Source organism: Lygodium microphyllum, chromosome 24 (genome assembly GCF_053477565.2).
Source record: "Lygodium microphyllum isolate KBCC chromosome 24, Lygodium_microphyllum_v1.1.10, whole genome shotgun sequence".
NCBI classification, from domain to species: domain Eukaryota; kingdom Viridiplantae; phylum Streptophyta; class Polypodiopsida; order Schizaeales; family Lygodiaceae; genus Lygodium; species Lygodium microphyllum.
Genome location: NC_141158.1, coordinates 46,159,902 through 46,176,411, shown reverse-complemented (window position 1 = coordinate 46,176,411; position 16,510 = coordinate 46,159,902). Strand labels below are relative to the sequence as shown.

The 16,510-nt window shown below is 42.3% G+C and overlaps 1 protein-coding gene across 1 annotated transcript; it reads left to right on the top strand.

Annotated features, from left to right (window-relative positions):
* The first annotated feature begins 5,989 nt into the window (after positions 1-5,989).
* LOC148015042 (pentatricopeptide repeat-containing protein At4g18520, chloroplastic-like) lies at positions 5,990-15,753 on the top strand. Its single transcript, XM_087665165.1, has 2 exons — positions 5,990-6,528; positions 15,435-15,753. The coding sequence occupies exons 1-2, from the start codon at positions 5,990-5,992 to the stop codon at positions 15,751-15,753; spliced, it is 858 nt and encodes a 285-aa protein (XP_087521291.1).
* The last annotated feature ends 757 nt before the right edge of the window (positions 15,754-16,510 follow it).

The window sequence follows — 16,510 nt, the reverse complement described above, 5'->3', positions numbered from 1 at the left end:
CGTTCAGCTGGAGCTGCGTCACCTCCAGGATTTGTCATACCTATGGGGACGTCTACTCTAGTTACTCTGGCTTTTGCACAGCCGTCAGTAGGTGGCACCCCTTTTGGTGGCACCCCTTTGGGTGCCACTCCAAGAGAGGTTACCCCCATCGGTACACCGGATGTAGAGGGGTCTCGTGGATATGCCCAGGAGCGTGGACGGAGATGGAAGAGGACCCATCTTAGGCAGACTCCTAGGGGTTATGGATATCTGGTTGATAGTAGGTCAGGAGCCATAATCATGAATGATGAGGGGAGGAGGGTGATGGATCGCATGAGAGAGTTGTGCCAACAAGTTTTTCGGCACAACGTCCCGGATCATTGGAAGAACATACCAGAGGGGAGCAAGGACTACATAGTAGCATCCTTGCACGAGGAGTTTCCGGTGCCAGCTGCAGTAGATAGATTCTCTACGGGCTGGATGATGGATTGCATGTGTGCATACATGTCACATAGACGATTCGACGCATGCAAGGCAATCAAGAGTGGGGTTGCAAAGCCCGAGTGGTTAGATGCAGACAACTGGCGCCGACTGAGGGAGGAGGCTACACATTTGCCAGGACGTTGGAGTCAACAGTGCGAGGCAGCAAGGGCACGACTCGAGGCCGGAATGGGCCATCATCTTGGGAGTGGTGGCCACATGACATATTTGGAGGACTTTGTAAGTTTCTCTTTTGTTTTGCTTGTTTGTTTTTTTGAAATATTCTTTGTACTGACAATCATGTTTCTAACAGTTAGCATTTTGTTTTCTTTGCAGCACTCCATTACAAATCACGATCCGCAAGGCCTTGAGACTCGATATGCAGAGAGGCACGGTATCAATTCATTGATTGACCAATTGTATAGACACGGTGGCCCTGTAAGTCACTCATCTTTCTTGTCCGTAGTTACCATGAGTTATTTGAATGCATTATTATATTGTGGATTGATGTGTTGTTTCTTTTTCTGAAGAATCCGTTCCATGCTCCTTTGCAGCGGGACGAGCTTTTGGGGGACGAGGATTTGTAGCTCGCCCTTGGATCCTTGGAGCTCACACACCTTTATTTTTTAGTCGCCTGATCTATGTAGACATTTTCTATGTATTAGTGATATCCTGTCAGGATTGTACCTATCGCTTTTTATGCGATCATGTATTTATTTCATGTATCAGTTTTATGATTTCAATATACATTCTTTTTGTTTGCAAGCACTTTGTATACCGTAGTGCAGAAACTATTTTGTATGGCTCTCATATAGCACACAGTGCTATATGTGGCAGGGCAGCTTGCTGCCTTGCCACAAAAAAAAATTTCCCTGTTACCGTCGCTATTTGTGTCGCAAATTTACTGCTCGCGTTGCTATTGGCGTCGCTATGTGTGTCGCAAATTTACTGGTTGCGTCGCTATTGGCATCACTATATGCGTCGCAAATGTGACGCATATAGCGACGCCAATAGCAATGCCAATATCGACGTTTCTATGGCGTGGTCAATAACAACGCTTTTTGTGACGACGAAGGAAAATTTTGTTGTTTGTATTTTCATCGCTTTAAATGTCGGTATAAGGTCTATATCTTGTAGTGGGGGCCCTCAACTTCCTTTGCAATTGCTCCACCATCACTCTTCTCTTCCTTCTTGCTTCTACCCCCCTTTATAAAATGGCACTTCCCTCACAATGTTCAATTGACATCTCCTATCATGGTGGGTTGGGTTCACGTGGTTGCTCTTTCTCATCTTGGCCTTGCTGAAAGTGTCTGGCGACTCTTCCTACACTGGCTCTCTTGGCTCTTCATTTGGGTGATGTGCCAACTATTCATGCTCTTGGAACTAACTTCGCTAGCTCCTTTGTTGAGAGCCTAGCCTTGCTTAAATACTACCATTGTTGTTCTGTGCTTAGGCTAGTACTGGCTATGAGGGTATGCTCATGGAGACTATATCTTACGACTCTTCTTGTGATTTCCAACTTCCTTTTTAGCCCTTCTGCTATGTCTTTGCCTTCAACCTAGGTCATGTGTAGCATGGCATTCATGAAGGCTTGATGTTAGACTTCTGTACGTGCCTCCACTACTTCCGCTCTTACTAGTGCCATGATTCATTCACTTTCCTCCAAGGCAAAGCATGCGGAAAGGTCCCTAAGCCTTCCAACAATCCTTTCTTCCCAAGCCCTGGCCTTTTCCTCAATCCTTTCTATGCCCTAATTTTGGCATTGAGACAATGTCATTACCATCTGTTCTCGCTCCTTCTAGATCTGGAGCATCTCCTCTTTCTACTATCTGAGGCAGTTTATTTTCTCTTCCAATAGTTCTTGCTCTACAACACCATATTAGAGAAATTGGAAATTTCTCAAGTCCCAATTTCAAATAAGTGATAAATATTTGACCTCTTGGCTAAATCTTAATCCATATTTAAAAGTGGAATCTAGGAAGGTAGCTTATATAGTATTTAAGGTAGACTCTACCTTTAATTAAGACAATAAGATTTGAAAAATAGTCAAATAATAAAGGTATTGGGGGTTCCCAAAGTGCATGAAAATTTTCAAAGTTCCTAATGTAGTGTTCTAGGAGAGCCACATGGTGTCAATTTTCCACCTCTATCAGCCTTGTGGATGACACCTCGTCTCTCTATGCCTTAGTCTCATATAGTTCTTTAAGAAACCATTCCTTTTAGTGTTTCTCCTTACGGAACTCTGTGTAGGTCTAGGTACACTTGGCCAGAAATCTCCCAGATCACTCCTTCGTCTAGCTCAAAGCCTGGTTTGCTACGTGTTAACTGCGATCATGACACGTGCGATTTCACCCATCTTTCCTTTTTATGAAAAATCCCAAAAGTGGTTGAAAAATCCACTTTCTTTTTGCATGCCACCCTATTTTAGAAGTTTCCCTAGCTTTTTAGGATATTTACAAGAAATAATATTCAAAATATCAATAATAGGCTAAAATTGTCCAAAAATATAGTATTTTTAAACCATCCATGCCACAAACACTAGCATTAATGACTCAGATAACATTGACTCTCTAGATCTATAAGAAAGTCGGATGATGATAAACTCTAGAGTTTTTCACACTATGTCCACGTAGTGGCACAACATCCACCCCCTCTGAATCTGCACATCCTCCGGGTGGATATCTTCTCTATTTTTCAGTCAATACTTTAGCACCAAAGAATTTTTCATATATTTTCCCTTCCTCATCATCTTGCCCAATTTCCCATCCAATCCCAATTGGGCTTGTATCAAATTATAGGTTTTCCATGTGAATAATCAACCTTTCTCAATGCAGGAGTTGATTTCAAGAGCTACTTCAATTTCTTCATTGCTTTCTGATACTTCCTTTCCCAATGAAATCTCTAACCTTTCCTCATCAGGAGCTAATATAGAGCATCAACTACATGTGCAAAGTGAGGGATCCAAATCAAATAGAACACACATGCTCCCAAGAATCTATGCACCTTTGATACATTCGTCCATACATCTTGCATTTTATCAATCCCATCTATTTTTGCTAGTGATGGTCTTTGCCCATAGGGCCCACACATATGCTCAACAATCAAAACCTCTTCAACTCTAAAGATAGAATTTTGTCCAAAAATAGTTAAATGCACCTCTTTTAGAGGCATCAAAATCCTTTCACAATCCACAATATGGTATGCAACAAACTGTTTGCACACATGAGTGTCCATCTCTTCATTCTTTTCATCCACTGTACACCATTTGATTGGAATGCCATCCAAGAAGGGCATTGTTAATTGTGGTATAAAATCCCTGAGTACTCTATTCATAGCATTTTTCATGTGTGCCACTGAGTTTGTTACACCCTGTGGGAGAGTACACATCCGTACTAACCCCAAGGGAGTCTTCATGGTTGTGATTTCCCTACTCTCAACTGCAAGTTGAAACTAATCATACCACGAGTAAAGATCACCCAAAGAATAGATCACTCTACCTGTAAAAGCCTCTGCAAATTCATCAACCACATGACCTGCACCCACATTTGTTATGGTCACTTTATTGACCAGTTGTATGTCTTGGTTGAAGAGGGCTCCAAGATCTTCATGCAAATATTTTCATTTAGCAAATCCATTAACTTTGGCAAGTAAGCTTTAGGCACTGGAATAGGCCTCAAGTTCCATGGTACATGTGGCACAATAAATATTGCCATAGGAGAGACAAAATTTGGATCCATACAACCTATTTTAGTTGGCTGAAATGCAAATACGTTTCCATTCCTAGCCAACAACTGTATAAAACATTCTCTATCAGTTGGGTAGAAGAAACCCTTATGTACCAAATTTCAATTCTTGTAAATTTTTAGATGTAAATTGATGACCTATATCCTTAGGATCTCATAAGCTTGGCTGCCTTGGCACTTTTTCATAGAGACCCTCACTTTTTGGTGGAAGCAGCAATGCAATTGGTTTCACCTTTTTATCAAGTGTCTTATACTTTGTCTCCACAAGTTCTTCAACCCATTGTAATCCTTCCTACTAAGCAAAAAATGCTCTAACATCATACATGTCCAAAGAACATACCGAAAACTCTCTGTTTTTAGCCTCATTTTCTTCATGTATAGTTGCTAAAGTTTCAGTCATAGTGTCATTAATATTCAGCCCATAAAAGATGCCTGAAATGCCTTCATTTTCAGCTAATAGTCTCAATGCTCTCAGTTTCTTAGTAGCCTATTTCAAAGATATGTGTTTAGCCTTACACAGCTTGTTAGACTTCAAGCTCATCTATCTGTCTTCAGTTATGACTATACCCGACACTTAGGATGTCCAGTTGTACCACACTATGCAGACATTGAATAAGTCGGTGTTTTAGGACTTAGCAGTCTTTGGTGTGAATGGTCCTTGAGAACTTAGGTTGTACTATTCACTTTAGTTATGTGTGAGAATGGATAATGGAAGTGAGACAGAGAGCACACTGCTCTACACTATTACTCCAGCTCTCTGTCTCTGTCTCTGACTTTGAACATGATATCAGAGCACCCATGACTAGGCTCTATGGAGTGAAGTATTCGAGAGTGAAGACATAGGTTCTTGAAGTGAAGAGTACTGGCTGCCATTTACTGTCATTGTCTGTGCAACAAGGTATGCATTTTGGTCAGATGGAGTCTATGCTTCATGTTAGTGTTTGAGGCTTCTGTGGGAGCTTTGGAGAGCACCCTTGACCACATCCAAGTGCTCATCTTTATCATCATCATCAACATATGCTACTGCCATCAGATCTACTGCCTGCGTGATTGCACCTGGTTCTGCTGCTATCATAAATGTCTACAAACTGTCACTTACACCATTCACAAATTGATATAGAGCTTGCCTATGCTCTTTAAGAGGTTATTGAAAGCTTGGACATGTCATTACTTGGTCAAGGACTCATCAATGAGCTAAAAGGACTATTTTTAGGTCTGGAAATATTCACTATATGTTGTATACAGGGTACATATAGCATGTATGCATGTCAAACATGAGGTTGGAGCCTTCAAACATGTCCAAAACAATCATCTAAGCTTCTGTACAGGCAAAGAAGACATGTGTATTGAATGCCATGCTTATAAACTAAATTTTGGTGTCAAAAGAATTTAGATTTGTGAGTTCTTGACAGGCTGAAAACTATCATTCATAGTCTATGACAAGCATTCATCTACACTGGAAGATTACATGTTTTTTTTGTTGGTCTTGATGACATGTATGACATTGGATAGGCCTGCAAAATTGTTTGAGAATTGACATGAGCATTGGATGCTCTTGGAAACTGAAATTTGGATTATAAAACAAATGCTTTGACACTCTATTATAAAACAAACGATTTAATACTTTATGCATACTTAGTTGTTGTGATTACATTTATTCTCTGCGTATGAGTATAGATGCTCACATGAAGGGCTTCACTTCAGATGCTTTTGTTAATAGCACACTTATTAGTATCTATGGTAAATGTGGCGCTTGTAGCCCCCTGGTGGGCAACTCTCTTGTGGATATGTATGGGAAATTTGGCTCCCTTGCGGAAGCACATCATGTTTTCAACAACTTACCCATTCGTGATGCAGTCTCTTGGACTGCCCTCATTACAGGCTACTCCGAACATGGTTTTGGTGAGGAAGTGCTCACATGTTTCAAGCTTATGCAACAAGGGGGTGTGTCTGCAGATGCTGTAACTTATGTTCTCTGCTTGAAAGCATGTGGTAGTGTAGGACCACTGGACACAGGCCAGAAGATACATTCAGAAGTAGCTCAAAAAGGATTGGAGAGTGAGCTTTATGTTGGAAACAAATTGGTAGACATGTATGGCAGAAGTGGCTTACTTGCTGAAGCACACCGTGTCTTTGACATGTTGCCAGTTCATGATGTAATCTCATGGAATGCATACATTTCAGGATACGCTGAACTTGGAGCTTGGGGGATTTTTTCTGGGATTGATGGATCTGGCATACGAAATTTTTGGATGAGGAATCAGAAGGCGAAAAAAGGGGAGAAAACGACGAAAATGGCTGGAGAGGAAGGGCGATCATCGAAAAGGTTTGCAATAGGACGGCATTAGTGACGAGGAGGAAGGGAGCTGTTTTTAGAGGAAAAATAGAGGAGTGCTCTGAAAACGGTGAATAAGGAGGAGCTCTGCAATCTGGGAAATAAGGGGGAGTAAACGACGAATTCTGGAGGAGAACAGTCGACACCCAGAGAAAAAGCAGAAGATCCGCCTATGGAAGAGAGATGCAATGCCTCAGCTTTGAAAAACCGTGGAGATTCTCACACGCAGAATTTACTGGTTTATGAGCTTCATGAAGGAAATGCTAAATTGGGGAGTCGTGGCGAGTAATTTTGAGAGGGCTCGAGCTTTGGTGAAGGAGGCACGTTGATCAAGACTGTCGGCTGATGTTTGGGGAGGAAGCTACAGGAGATTAAAGAAAAGAGAAAGAGACGAGGACACTCTATGCAAGCTTCTGCCAAAGAAGCTACTGTGGAGCACGGGGAGGATGATACATCAGATGAGTTTGGAGAGGAGGAGGGAGAGGTACCATATTTTCTGGCAGAAATGACTGAAAATGTACTCAGCCCAGATAGGCTGCAAACTTTGCGATCTGCACAATCATATCTTAAGATATGAGCTGTTATCCGACACTGAACTGATCACTCTTAATCAAGAAGGTCCAGTATCAGCAGAGATGAGAAGAGCCACAAAACTCGCTTCAAGTGGTCAAAGGCAGCAGAGGTCGAAACAGTATCAGATGATATCTCTAAGGCAAAGAATCGATGGGGTCCATGTGCTGTAGCTTCTATAGATGCCGAAACCCCGCAATGGATGCTGTTTGGTGTCAGCCAATAGTTCAACTTTGTGTTCATTGGAGCAGAGAGGGTAGATAGTGCAGGTGAAAGAAAGATCGTAAAAGTCTGGAATTTCATATTAGCTCTCGAGAGTGAACAATAGCATTCTCTGTATAAGTATTTCAAGGAGAGAAACTGCACTTGGTAAAGAAGAAGATAACTGGTTTTACAACAGGAATTGTAGAGGAGAGAAGAAAAGAGGCGATTGCTGCATACTAAGTTTGATTCATTTCCATGGCCCCTGGATATTCATTTCCTTCTTATCGGCTCCATCATCCTTTGTTGCTTGATGTTTCAGCGCAACTCAGAAACAGCTTGTTACTAATGTTGAGAACAGGGCTTTCCCATTTGTGGTAGCTATTGAGATAAATATTTTAACTCAAGAGCACACACCTGTACTTCTCTGTCTGGTCTATCTACTTGTCTCTGAACTGAATAGTGCAGGGTATTTGTAAAAGCATAAATCCATAACTATAATACAGAACAGTCCAGAACTTGTTACTATGTGGGAAATTGGACAATGTATGTGGAAATATGACCATGGGATTTTATTCACTGAAGATCTTGAAACTGTTATCTACAGCATAATCATTTATAAGAGTTAATGATGTTGCAAACTCATCGGATATAACAGAGGAAGATGTCATCCCCTGCTCTATTTCGGAGGGTGGATTTTGGATCATACTGATATTGCATGAGCTCTGTTTTGAGCTCTTCTGGAGTGGAAAAGCTTGAATTGCTTAATCAGAAAGTTCAGAATGTTGCTGTTATACAGTTACCCCTTTGATGTAACTATTCTTAGCTGATTGTCAACCTTGCTGAAGAATAAAGACCTTTTTTGTGGAAAAGACACGAAAGGCCTTGGTCTAAAGAATTAAGATTATGGCACAGCAACAATGTCAGAGCTGTTGAAGTCATCAATCCTAGAAATACAGCAAGAAAATCAGACAGTGTGTTCACAGGTCATTGGAGTCATAACAGGTTAATCTGGAAACTTTAAAGAGTGAAGAACATGTTGTGGAGATTGCCACTGTAAACTGAATTGGCTTTCTATTCATCTTCAATTATTGACAAAAAGTAAAACAGAGTTAACATCATTTTCTTATCTTGGTTATTTACTTGATTGATCTTCTATTCTGAAATTAATCAAGATCCTCTGTGGTTGCGACATTGCTTTCACAAATCCTTCGACATCTTTGGTGAACCCGACGTGAAAGCGTCGCAGAAATTTCAGGATGGGAGATACTTCAGCCTCTATTTCAGCTTCCTCTACAATTCCAGCTGCCTCTACTTCAGCTCCATCAATGACTGCTGCGTCAAGTACTTCAACGGAGGATCTAAAACAGATTTTGCAGAATATGTCCATGTATATGCAGCTCCAAAATCAGCAAACACAAATGTATATGCAGCAGCAACAACAATTGCATCAACAGCAGTTGTCTCAGCAAAGGCAACTCTATTCGGAGCAGGAGAATGCAAACAGCGCGACTAAGGCTATTGAAGCAGTTGAGAGTGAGAAGAAGCTATTTGACGGGCGTAATGTTTCAGCATATTTGAAGACATATGAGATCAAGATGGGGTTTTTTGGAGTTCTTGCTGGACTTATGAGTAAGTACTTCCTTCGTCTTGTCACACCTACTTTGAGGACAAAAGTGACTGATCTTTTTATTCAAAATACACATTGGCAAGATTTTAAGAAGGCCTTGAAAGAAGAATACTTCCTTGAGGACTTTGGTATGGCTACTCGGCGGTCATTCCGAGAGTGGGTCTACATGCCAAACAAAGGTCTCGCTGCTTCGGAGTTGATTCGAGAATTCGAAGAGAGGTATAGTCAGCTTGATGCCATTGAACAAAGAGCATTGGATGTTGAAAAATTTGAGCTTTTCTTGCAAGCTGCAGATCCTGCTCTTCAAGAAGAATTGGGTGAGCTTCTTGAAGATCGCACGAAGCCTATGGGTCTTAAAACTGATTGGCAGGATGCTCAGGATGCAGTCTTGACTTTGACCAAGAGGAGGATATGGAAGACTCGCCTACAGAATGGTTCCATGACACCTACACCATCATCTGCTCCTATGCCTACTTCTATGCCTGTTATTTCTTCTCCTCCTCAGCCAGTTTCTTGGCCTATGCCAGTGCCTACTGTTTCTACTCCACCTATTCCTCCTGTTCCACGACCGATGCCTACACCTTCTGCTCCAAAACCATCCGCTCCATCGGTGCCTACCTCTATTGATGACATAATCAAAGGCATCACAGATTACTTGAGTCAGTCAAAGCCGAGTTAGTGGGAAAGTTGAAGGAGCAGTTTGCTTCAACTGTGCCTACTACTTCTTCTAGTGCTCCTACTGCACCTAGGAGTGCTCCTAGTGCACCTAGGAGAGATCGGAGATGTATTTGGTGTGATAGTATAGAGCATCAGTATTGCAGGGATTGTGACTCTTTCCAGGATGCAAGGAGGCAAAATTTGGTATATTGGGGGCAAGATGGTAAGATTTGGTTGACTGAGACAGGAGCTCCACTTACTACCAACTTTGGTAAAGGTGGAATGAAGAAGTTAATAGAGGACATGGCTACGCGTACTTCTTATGTGACAGCTAGAGGTGATGCTTTTGCATATGGAGTACAGATTGAGAAGGGATCAGAGACTCAGTCAGCGCTTTGGACTTATGCTATGGAGACTGCAAACAAGGGGAAAATTCAGCAAACTGTTTTGACTAGCGCAGGCTCTAGCATCAGATCAGAGACAGGTTGGGACTCGCCTGTTGACAGGTACTCTATTTATGCTTATTTGGCTAAATCTCATGGTGCAGATGTACTTGTTGAGGAGAAACGTAAGAGGGATGAAGAAAATCCAAGTGCAGCTAAGAAGACTAGAGGGGGTGAGTTTGTTACTCCACCTACTGCAGGACCGTCTTCAAGACCAGGGCCAGATCGACAAATGGAGGATGCTCAAAAGAGAGAAAAGAGGCAAGAGCATCGAGAGAGAAAGCAGCCAGGATTCAGATTGATGTCCGATATTGAGACATCTACAGACATGAAGAAAATCTTTAATGATAAGATACTTGGCAGTGAGGTGACTTTCACTATTTCTGCGATTTTGGGTATCTCAAAAAGAGAGTTTCAGGATCAGTTTTAGGAGGTCCTGAAGAGGAAAAGACATGCATTGGCTACCACTGATACATAGGGAGTTTTGATTGGAGAGTTGGATGAGGATGAGGATGAGGTCATGGTTGATAATGCTTCTGTTTTTCCGCAGGTAGAGAAGAGGGTTCAGCCTATGCATTATGCTGAAATTGATGAGCCTGTTTTGATACCGCGTAGTCACTTTTCGCGGAGCCATTGGGCTAGGGCAACTACAGAGACGATGGTAAAGATTGGAGAGAAACATGTGCCTTATGTTGCATTGGTTGATCATGGTTCAGAGATTAATCTCATTGTTCATGGAGTTTATGAGAGTAACAGATGGCCTATGGATGTAGAGCATGGGTGGCGTATGAGAGCCGCCAATAACACTGCAGGTGATTTATATGCTGCTTGCCCTAGTGTCAGGGTTTCTATTGGTGATGTAGAGGAGGATTTTCATTTCTTTGTGCAGGATTCATGCTCGTATCCCATAATTCTTGGACAGCCATTCATTACAGAAATGCGCATGGAAACAAAGGTCATGGATGATGGATCTGCTTATGCACGAATTCGCACTAAAGATGGTATGAGAGCAGTTCAGTTTATGACTGTATGTGTGAACCATGTTAGAAACAGGGATACTCTCAGATATGCACCCTTAGCCACTGTGAGGGATTCGGGTTTTCATTAGGTACCGCCGTTTCGCGAGACGACGGTGGTACAGAGGAGAGGAGATTGGAGTTCTCGCCTCCTGGCAGCAGCAGTGTTTTCTCCTCCGGTTATGTTGGGATTTCAGCAAACAGTTCGATGAGCTATCAGAAGACTTCTAGGTTGCCTAGAGCTGCCAGGCAGTATATATGCAGGAAGGAGAAAATTTTGAAAAATGCAGGAATTTTGGAGGATGATGAGCACATAGATGGTATGTATGACAGTGTGATTTGTGCAGATACGATGACAGAGATGGGAGGTATGCTGAAAACTGATATGCTGAATTGTCATGGTAATGTATTAGTGCAATCCCTGGACATGTTTCATGAAATTGCAGATTTTGTGTCACAGATTGAGTCAGAGGCTGAGGAAACTCAGCAAAGAGTGTTGAGTGCTGAAGAAATTCAGCAAACAGAGTTTCCAGCTGGTTATGATCAGCTTTCAGAGAGACAGAGGGCTGAAAATTTTCAGCCAACAGAGTTTACTGCTGAAATATTTCAGCATTCAGAGTTTGGGGCTGTTTCTATGCAGTCCATAGAGCAGAGGACTGAGAATATTCAGCCATTGGAGTGCAGAATTGCTGATTTACAGCAAGGTTTATGTAATGCAGAAGAGCATAATGAAGCCAGGGTTGACACGAAATACAAAACTGTGGATAAGAAGGTGAAGCCGGTTGCTGTACCGCTTCCATCTGACAGTGATCAGCAAATAAAGAGGGCTGCTAAACAGCAAATTTTGAGGAATCCGGAGCATATTGGTCATAAATTTTTAGCAGAGACACTTGCTGAATTGAAAATTGGAAATGGTGATTTCTTGTTACCCATGGAGAAGCAATGCTTTCAGGAGATGCTTGAGCGTCATGGAAGGGGATTTGCTTTTTTGCCACATGAGATTGGATGTGTGAATCCTGATATTGTTGCTCCTATGGTCATTTTTACTATTCCTCATATTCCATGGAATCTCCGACCTATTCCAATGCCTAAAGCACACTTGCCAAAGCTAATTGATTTGTTGAATGAGAAAATCAGGATGGGAATCCTTGAGCCTTCATCTGCACCATACTCAAATAGGTGGTTTATAGTTCCAAAGAAGAATGGTACTCTCCGATTTATTCAAGACATGCAGCCAGTAAACAGAGTTACTATCAGGAATGTTGGTATAGGTCCAGTTGTGGATGAGTTTGCAGAGGCATTTGTTGGACGTGCCATCTATTCTTTGGGTGATTTGTATTCAGGATATGATCAGTTTCAGCTGGCTTTGGAAAGCAGGGACATAACCACCATGAGAACTCCTATTGGGCTTGTCAGGATGTGTACCTTGCCTCAAGGTGCCACTAATTCTGTAGCACATATGATGAATGCCATGCATAAGGTCCTTCGTGATTACATACCTCAGCTTACTATGCCTTTCTTGGATGATGTGCCCATTAAGGGGTGTGCAGAAGAAGAGAAGAATGAGAGCCTAAATGAGCAGGGATGCAGATACTTTGTGGCTGATCATATTTCAGCATGTGAGAAGATTTTGGCCAGGTTAGAAGAAGTGAACTTGACACTTTCAGGGCAAAAATCTATTTTTGGAGTGAATGAGGTTGTTATTGTTGGGCATATGTGTGGATATTATGGCAGGAAACCCTCACCTGATAAAGTGAATGCTATAGGCAAGATTGCAGAGTATTGTTCTACTACTTCGGAGGTACAGAGATTCATTGGTGCTTGTGTGTTTTATATGATTTGGATACCTCATTTTGCACACATAGCAGATTGTTTGTATCAGCTGCTTCGAAAGGGGCAGAAATTATATTGGGATGAGAGCCACACTAAAGCCATGCGGAAATTGAAGAAGTTATTGCAGAATGCTCCTACTCTCAGGAAAGCGGATTATAATTGTGATAGGTCTATTGTATTGACAGTTGACACTAGTCCAATTGGCATAGGTTGGGCTGTGGGTCAAGATGATGCAGATGGAAATAGGTATGCTATTCGGTTTGGGGCGAAAGTCCTAAACGAGAGACAGAGGAGATATCCGCAAATCAAGAGGGAGTTATTGGGGATTGTCACGGCTCTCAAATTTTACAAGGAGTACTTTATTGGAGCTTCAGTTGTGGTAGAGACAGATTGCTTGCCATTGATTGGTATGATCACGAGTTGCTCTACTCCGGATATAGCCATGTTGAGATGGATTGCATACATCAAGTCATTAAATCCAGAATTTAAACACATAGCAGGGAAGGATAATCCAGTGGCAGATATGTTGTCTAGAGCCAGATATGATGATGAGGAGACTCTACTTGCAGAAGAGGATGATGCAAAAATTTCAGCCACTATGGTTGATCATGTTTGTCATGTCTATGATATTGTGGCTTTCATAGAAGAACTTTATGTTGGAGATTGGTTGCAGATTGGCAGGTACCTTAGTACATTAAACAAAAGAGATGAATGGACGGATGAAGAGTTTAAGAAGATCAGAAGGAAAGCTTATGGTTATTTTCTCAAGGACGGATTTCTTTGGAAGCATCCGAAGAAAAGAGGCGGATTACCTTTGCGGGTTGTCTGCGATAGAGAGACACAGTTACAGGTGATGAGGGAGTTTCATGAGAGTCCTTGGGCTGGTCATAGAGGAGTATGGGCTACTTATGAGAAAATCAAGGAGAAATATTGGTGGAAAGGCATGTACAGAGATGTTTCTCACTTTGTTGAAACTTGCAGAGACTGCCAGATGTATTCAGTAGTGCGTCATCGAGATGAGCTTCATCCGACCTATCCACTATGCATTCATTATAAGTGGGTAGTTGATTTGGTTACCATGCCTATGGGTCTATGGCAGATGAGATATATTGTTTTGGCTAGAGAGGATCTTACTAATCATGTTGAGGGCAGATCTTTGAGAACGAAGACCACTAGTGCAGTGTGTAAGTTCTTATTAGAGGAAATTTTCTGCAGGTATGGTTGTGTGGGTAAGATCACTGCGGATCGTGGTGAATTGGATGCAGATGAAGCTAGGGAGTTTTTCTCTCAGCTAGGAATCAAGCTGGCTCTAACCACAGCATATAATCCAGAGGGAAATGGAAAGAGTGAAAGAGGGCATCCGCCGATAGTGAAAGCATTAGCCAAAGCATGCAGAGGATGGATTGGAGAATGGCCAAGACTTCTACCATTTGCTTTATGGGCTGATCGTACGACTCATAGTGTTACCACAGGATATATGCCTGCAGAGTTGATGTATGGTCAGAAACCTGTTATGCCGATTGAGACTTGTGCTTTGACTTGGTCAGTTTTACCTTGGCAGGAGGATTTGACGAGAGAGGAGCTCTTAGCTCTTCGGATTCGACAGTTAGAGAGGAGACCTGAGGATATTCAGCTAGCTATTGACAGGTTGAAGGTTGCTAGACTGAGAAATAAGGACAGGTTTGATAGCAGGCATCGCTTGCGACCAAGAGCAATAGAAGAGGGAGATTGGGTATTGGTGTTTGATAGCAGTCTTGAAAATCAGCATACTGCACTTCGGAAGATGGTGAAAAGATGGTTTGGGCCATACATAGTCAGACATGTCTTTGATAATGCAACATATGAGCTGACTGAATTGGATGGGACAGTGCTTAGAGTGCCTATTGCTGGAAAAAGAATCAAGATTTTCAAGAAAAGAGATGATGAGGATTATGCATTGGAAGAATTTTCAAGAGAAGAGCAACGACAAGAAACTCCAATGGAAGAGACAGATGATATGGCTGATAATCTTGTTGATCTACTGGAAATACATAACGAAGAGATTGATTTGTTTGTGGATCTTGATGATAATGATCATGGGTAGTTGGCCCATCCGGAGGATGCGCAGGATTAGAGGGGGTGGATGTCGTATTGCTGCGCATTCGAGGTGTGAAAACCACCCGAAAGTTGTGTGTACGATTTAATACTTTATGCATACTTAGTTGTGATTACATTTATTCTCTGCGTATGAGTATAGATGCTCACATGAAGGGCTTCACTTCAGATGCTTTTGTTAATAGCACACTTATTAGTATCTATGGTAAATGTGGCGCTTGTAGCCCCCTGGTGGGCAACTCTCTTGTGGATATGTATGGGAAATTTGGCTCCCTTGCGGAAGCGCATCATGTTTTCAACAACTTACCCATTCGTGATGCAGTCTCTTGGACTGCCCTCATTACAGGCTACTCCGAACATGGTTTTGGTGAGGAAGTGCTCACATGTTTCAAGCTTATGCAATAAGGGGGTGTGTCTGCAGATGCTCTAACTTATGTTCTCTGCATGTGGTAGTGTAGGACCACTGGACACAGGCCAGAAGATACATTCAGAAGTAGCTCAAAAAGGATTGGAGAGTGAGCTTTATGTTGGAAACAAACTGGTAGACATGTATGGCAGAAGTGGCTTACTTGCTGAAGCACACCGTGTCTTTGACATGTTGCCAGTTCATGATGTAATCTCATGGAATGCATACATTTCAGGATACGCTGAACTTGGAGCTTGGGGGATTTTTTCTGGGATTGATGGATCTGGCATACGACATTTTTGGATGAGGAATCAGAAGGCGGAAAAAGGGGAGAAAACGACGAAAATAGCTGGAGAGGAAGGGTGATCATCGAAAAGGTCTGCAATAGGACGGCATTAGTGACGAGGAGGAAGGGAGCTGTTTTTAGAGGAAAAACAGAGGAGTGCTCTGAAAACGGTGAATAAGGAGGAGCTCTGCAATCTAGGAAATAAGCGGGAGTAAACGACGAATTTTGGAGGAGAACAGTCGACACCCAGAGAAAAAGCAGAAGATCCGCCTATGGAAGAGGGATGCAATGCCTCAGCTTTGAAAAACCCTGGAGATTCTCACACGCAGAATTTACTGGTTTATGAGCTTCATGAAGGAAATGCTAAATTGGGGAGTCGTAGCAAGTAATTTTGAGAGGGCTCGAGCTTTGGTGAAGGAGGCACGTTGATCAGGACTGTCGGCTGATGTTTGGGGAGGAAGCTACAGGAGATTAAAGAAAAGAGAGAGAGACGAGGACGCTCTATGCAAGCTTCTGCCAAAGAAGCTACTGTGGAGCACGGGGAGGATGATACATCAGATGAGTTTGGAGAGGAGGAGCGAGAGGTACCATATTTTCTGGCAGAAATGACTGAAAAGGTACTCAGCCCAGATAGGCTGCAAACTTTGCGATCTGCACAATCATATCTTAAGATACGAGCTGTTATCCGACACTGAACTGATCACTCTTAAACAAGAAGGTCCAGTATCGGCAGAGATGAGAAGAGCCACAAAACTCGCTTCAAGTGGTCAAAGGCAGCAGAGGTCGAAACAGTATCGGATGATATCTCTAAGGCAAAGAATCGATGGGGTCCATGTG

Coding starts and splice junctions, on each gene's coding strand:
- LOC148015042 (XM_087665165.1), top strand. CDS start 5,990: ATGTATGGGAAATTTGGCTCCCTTGCGGAAGCACATCATGTTTTCAAC. Junction 6,529..15,434: donor GAAGGGCGATCATCGAAAAG/GTTTGCAATAGG, acceptor TGCATGTGGTAG/TGTAGGACCACTGGACACAG.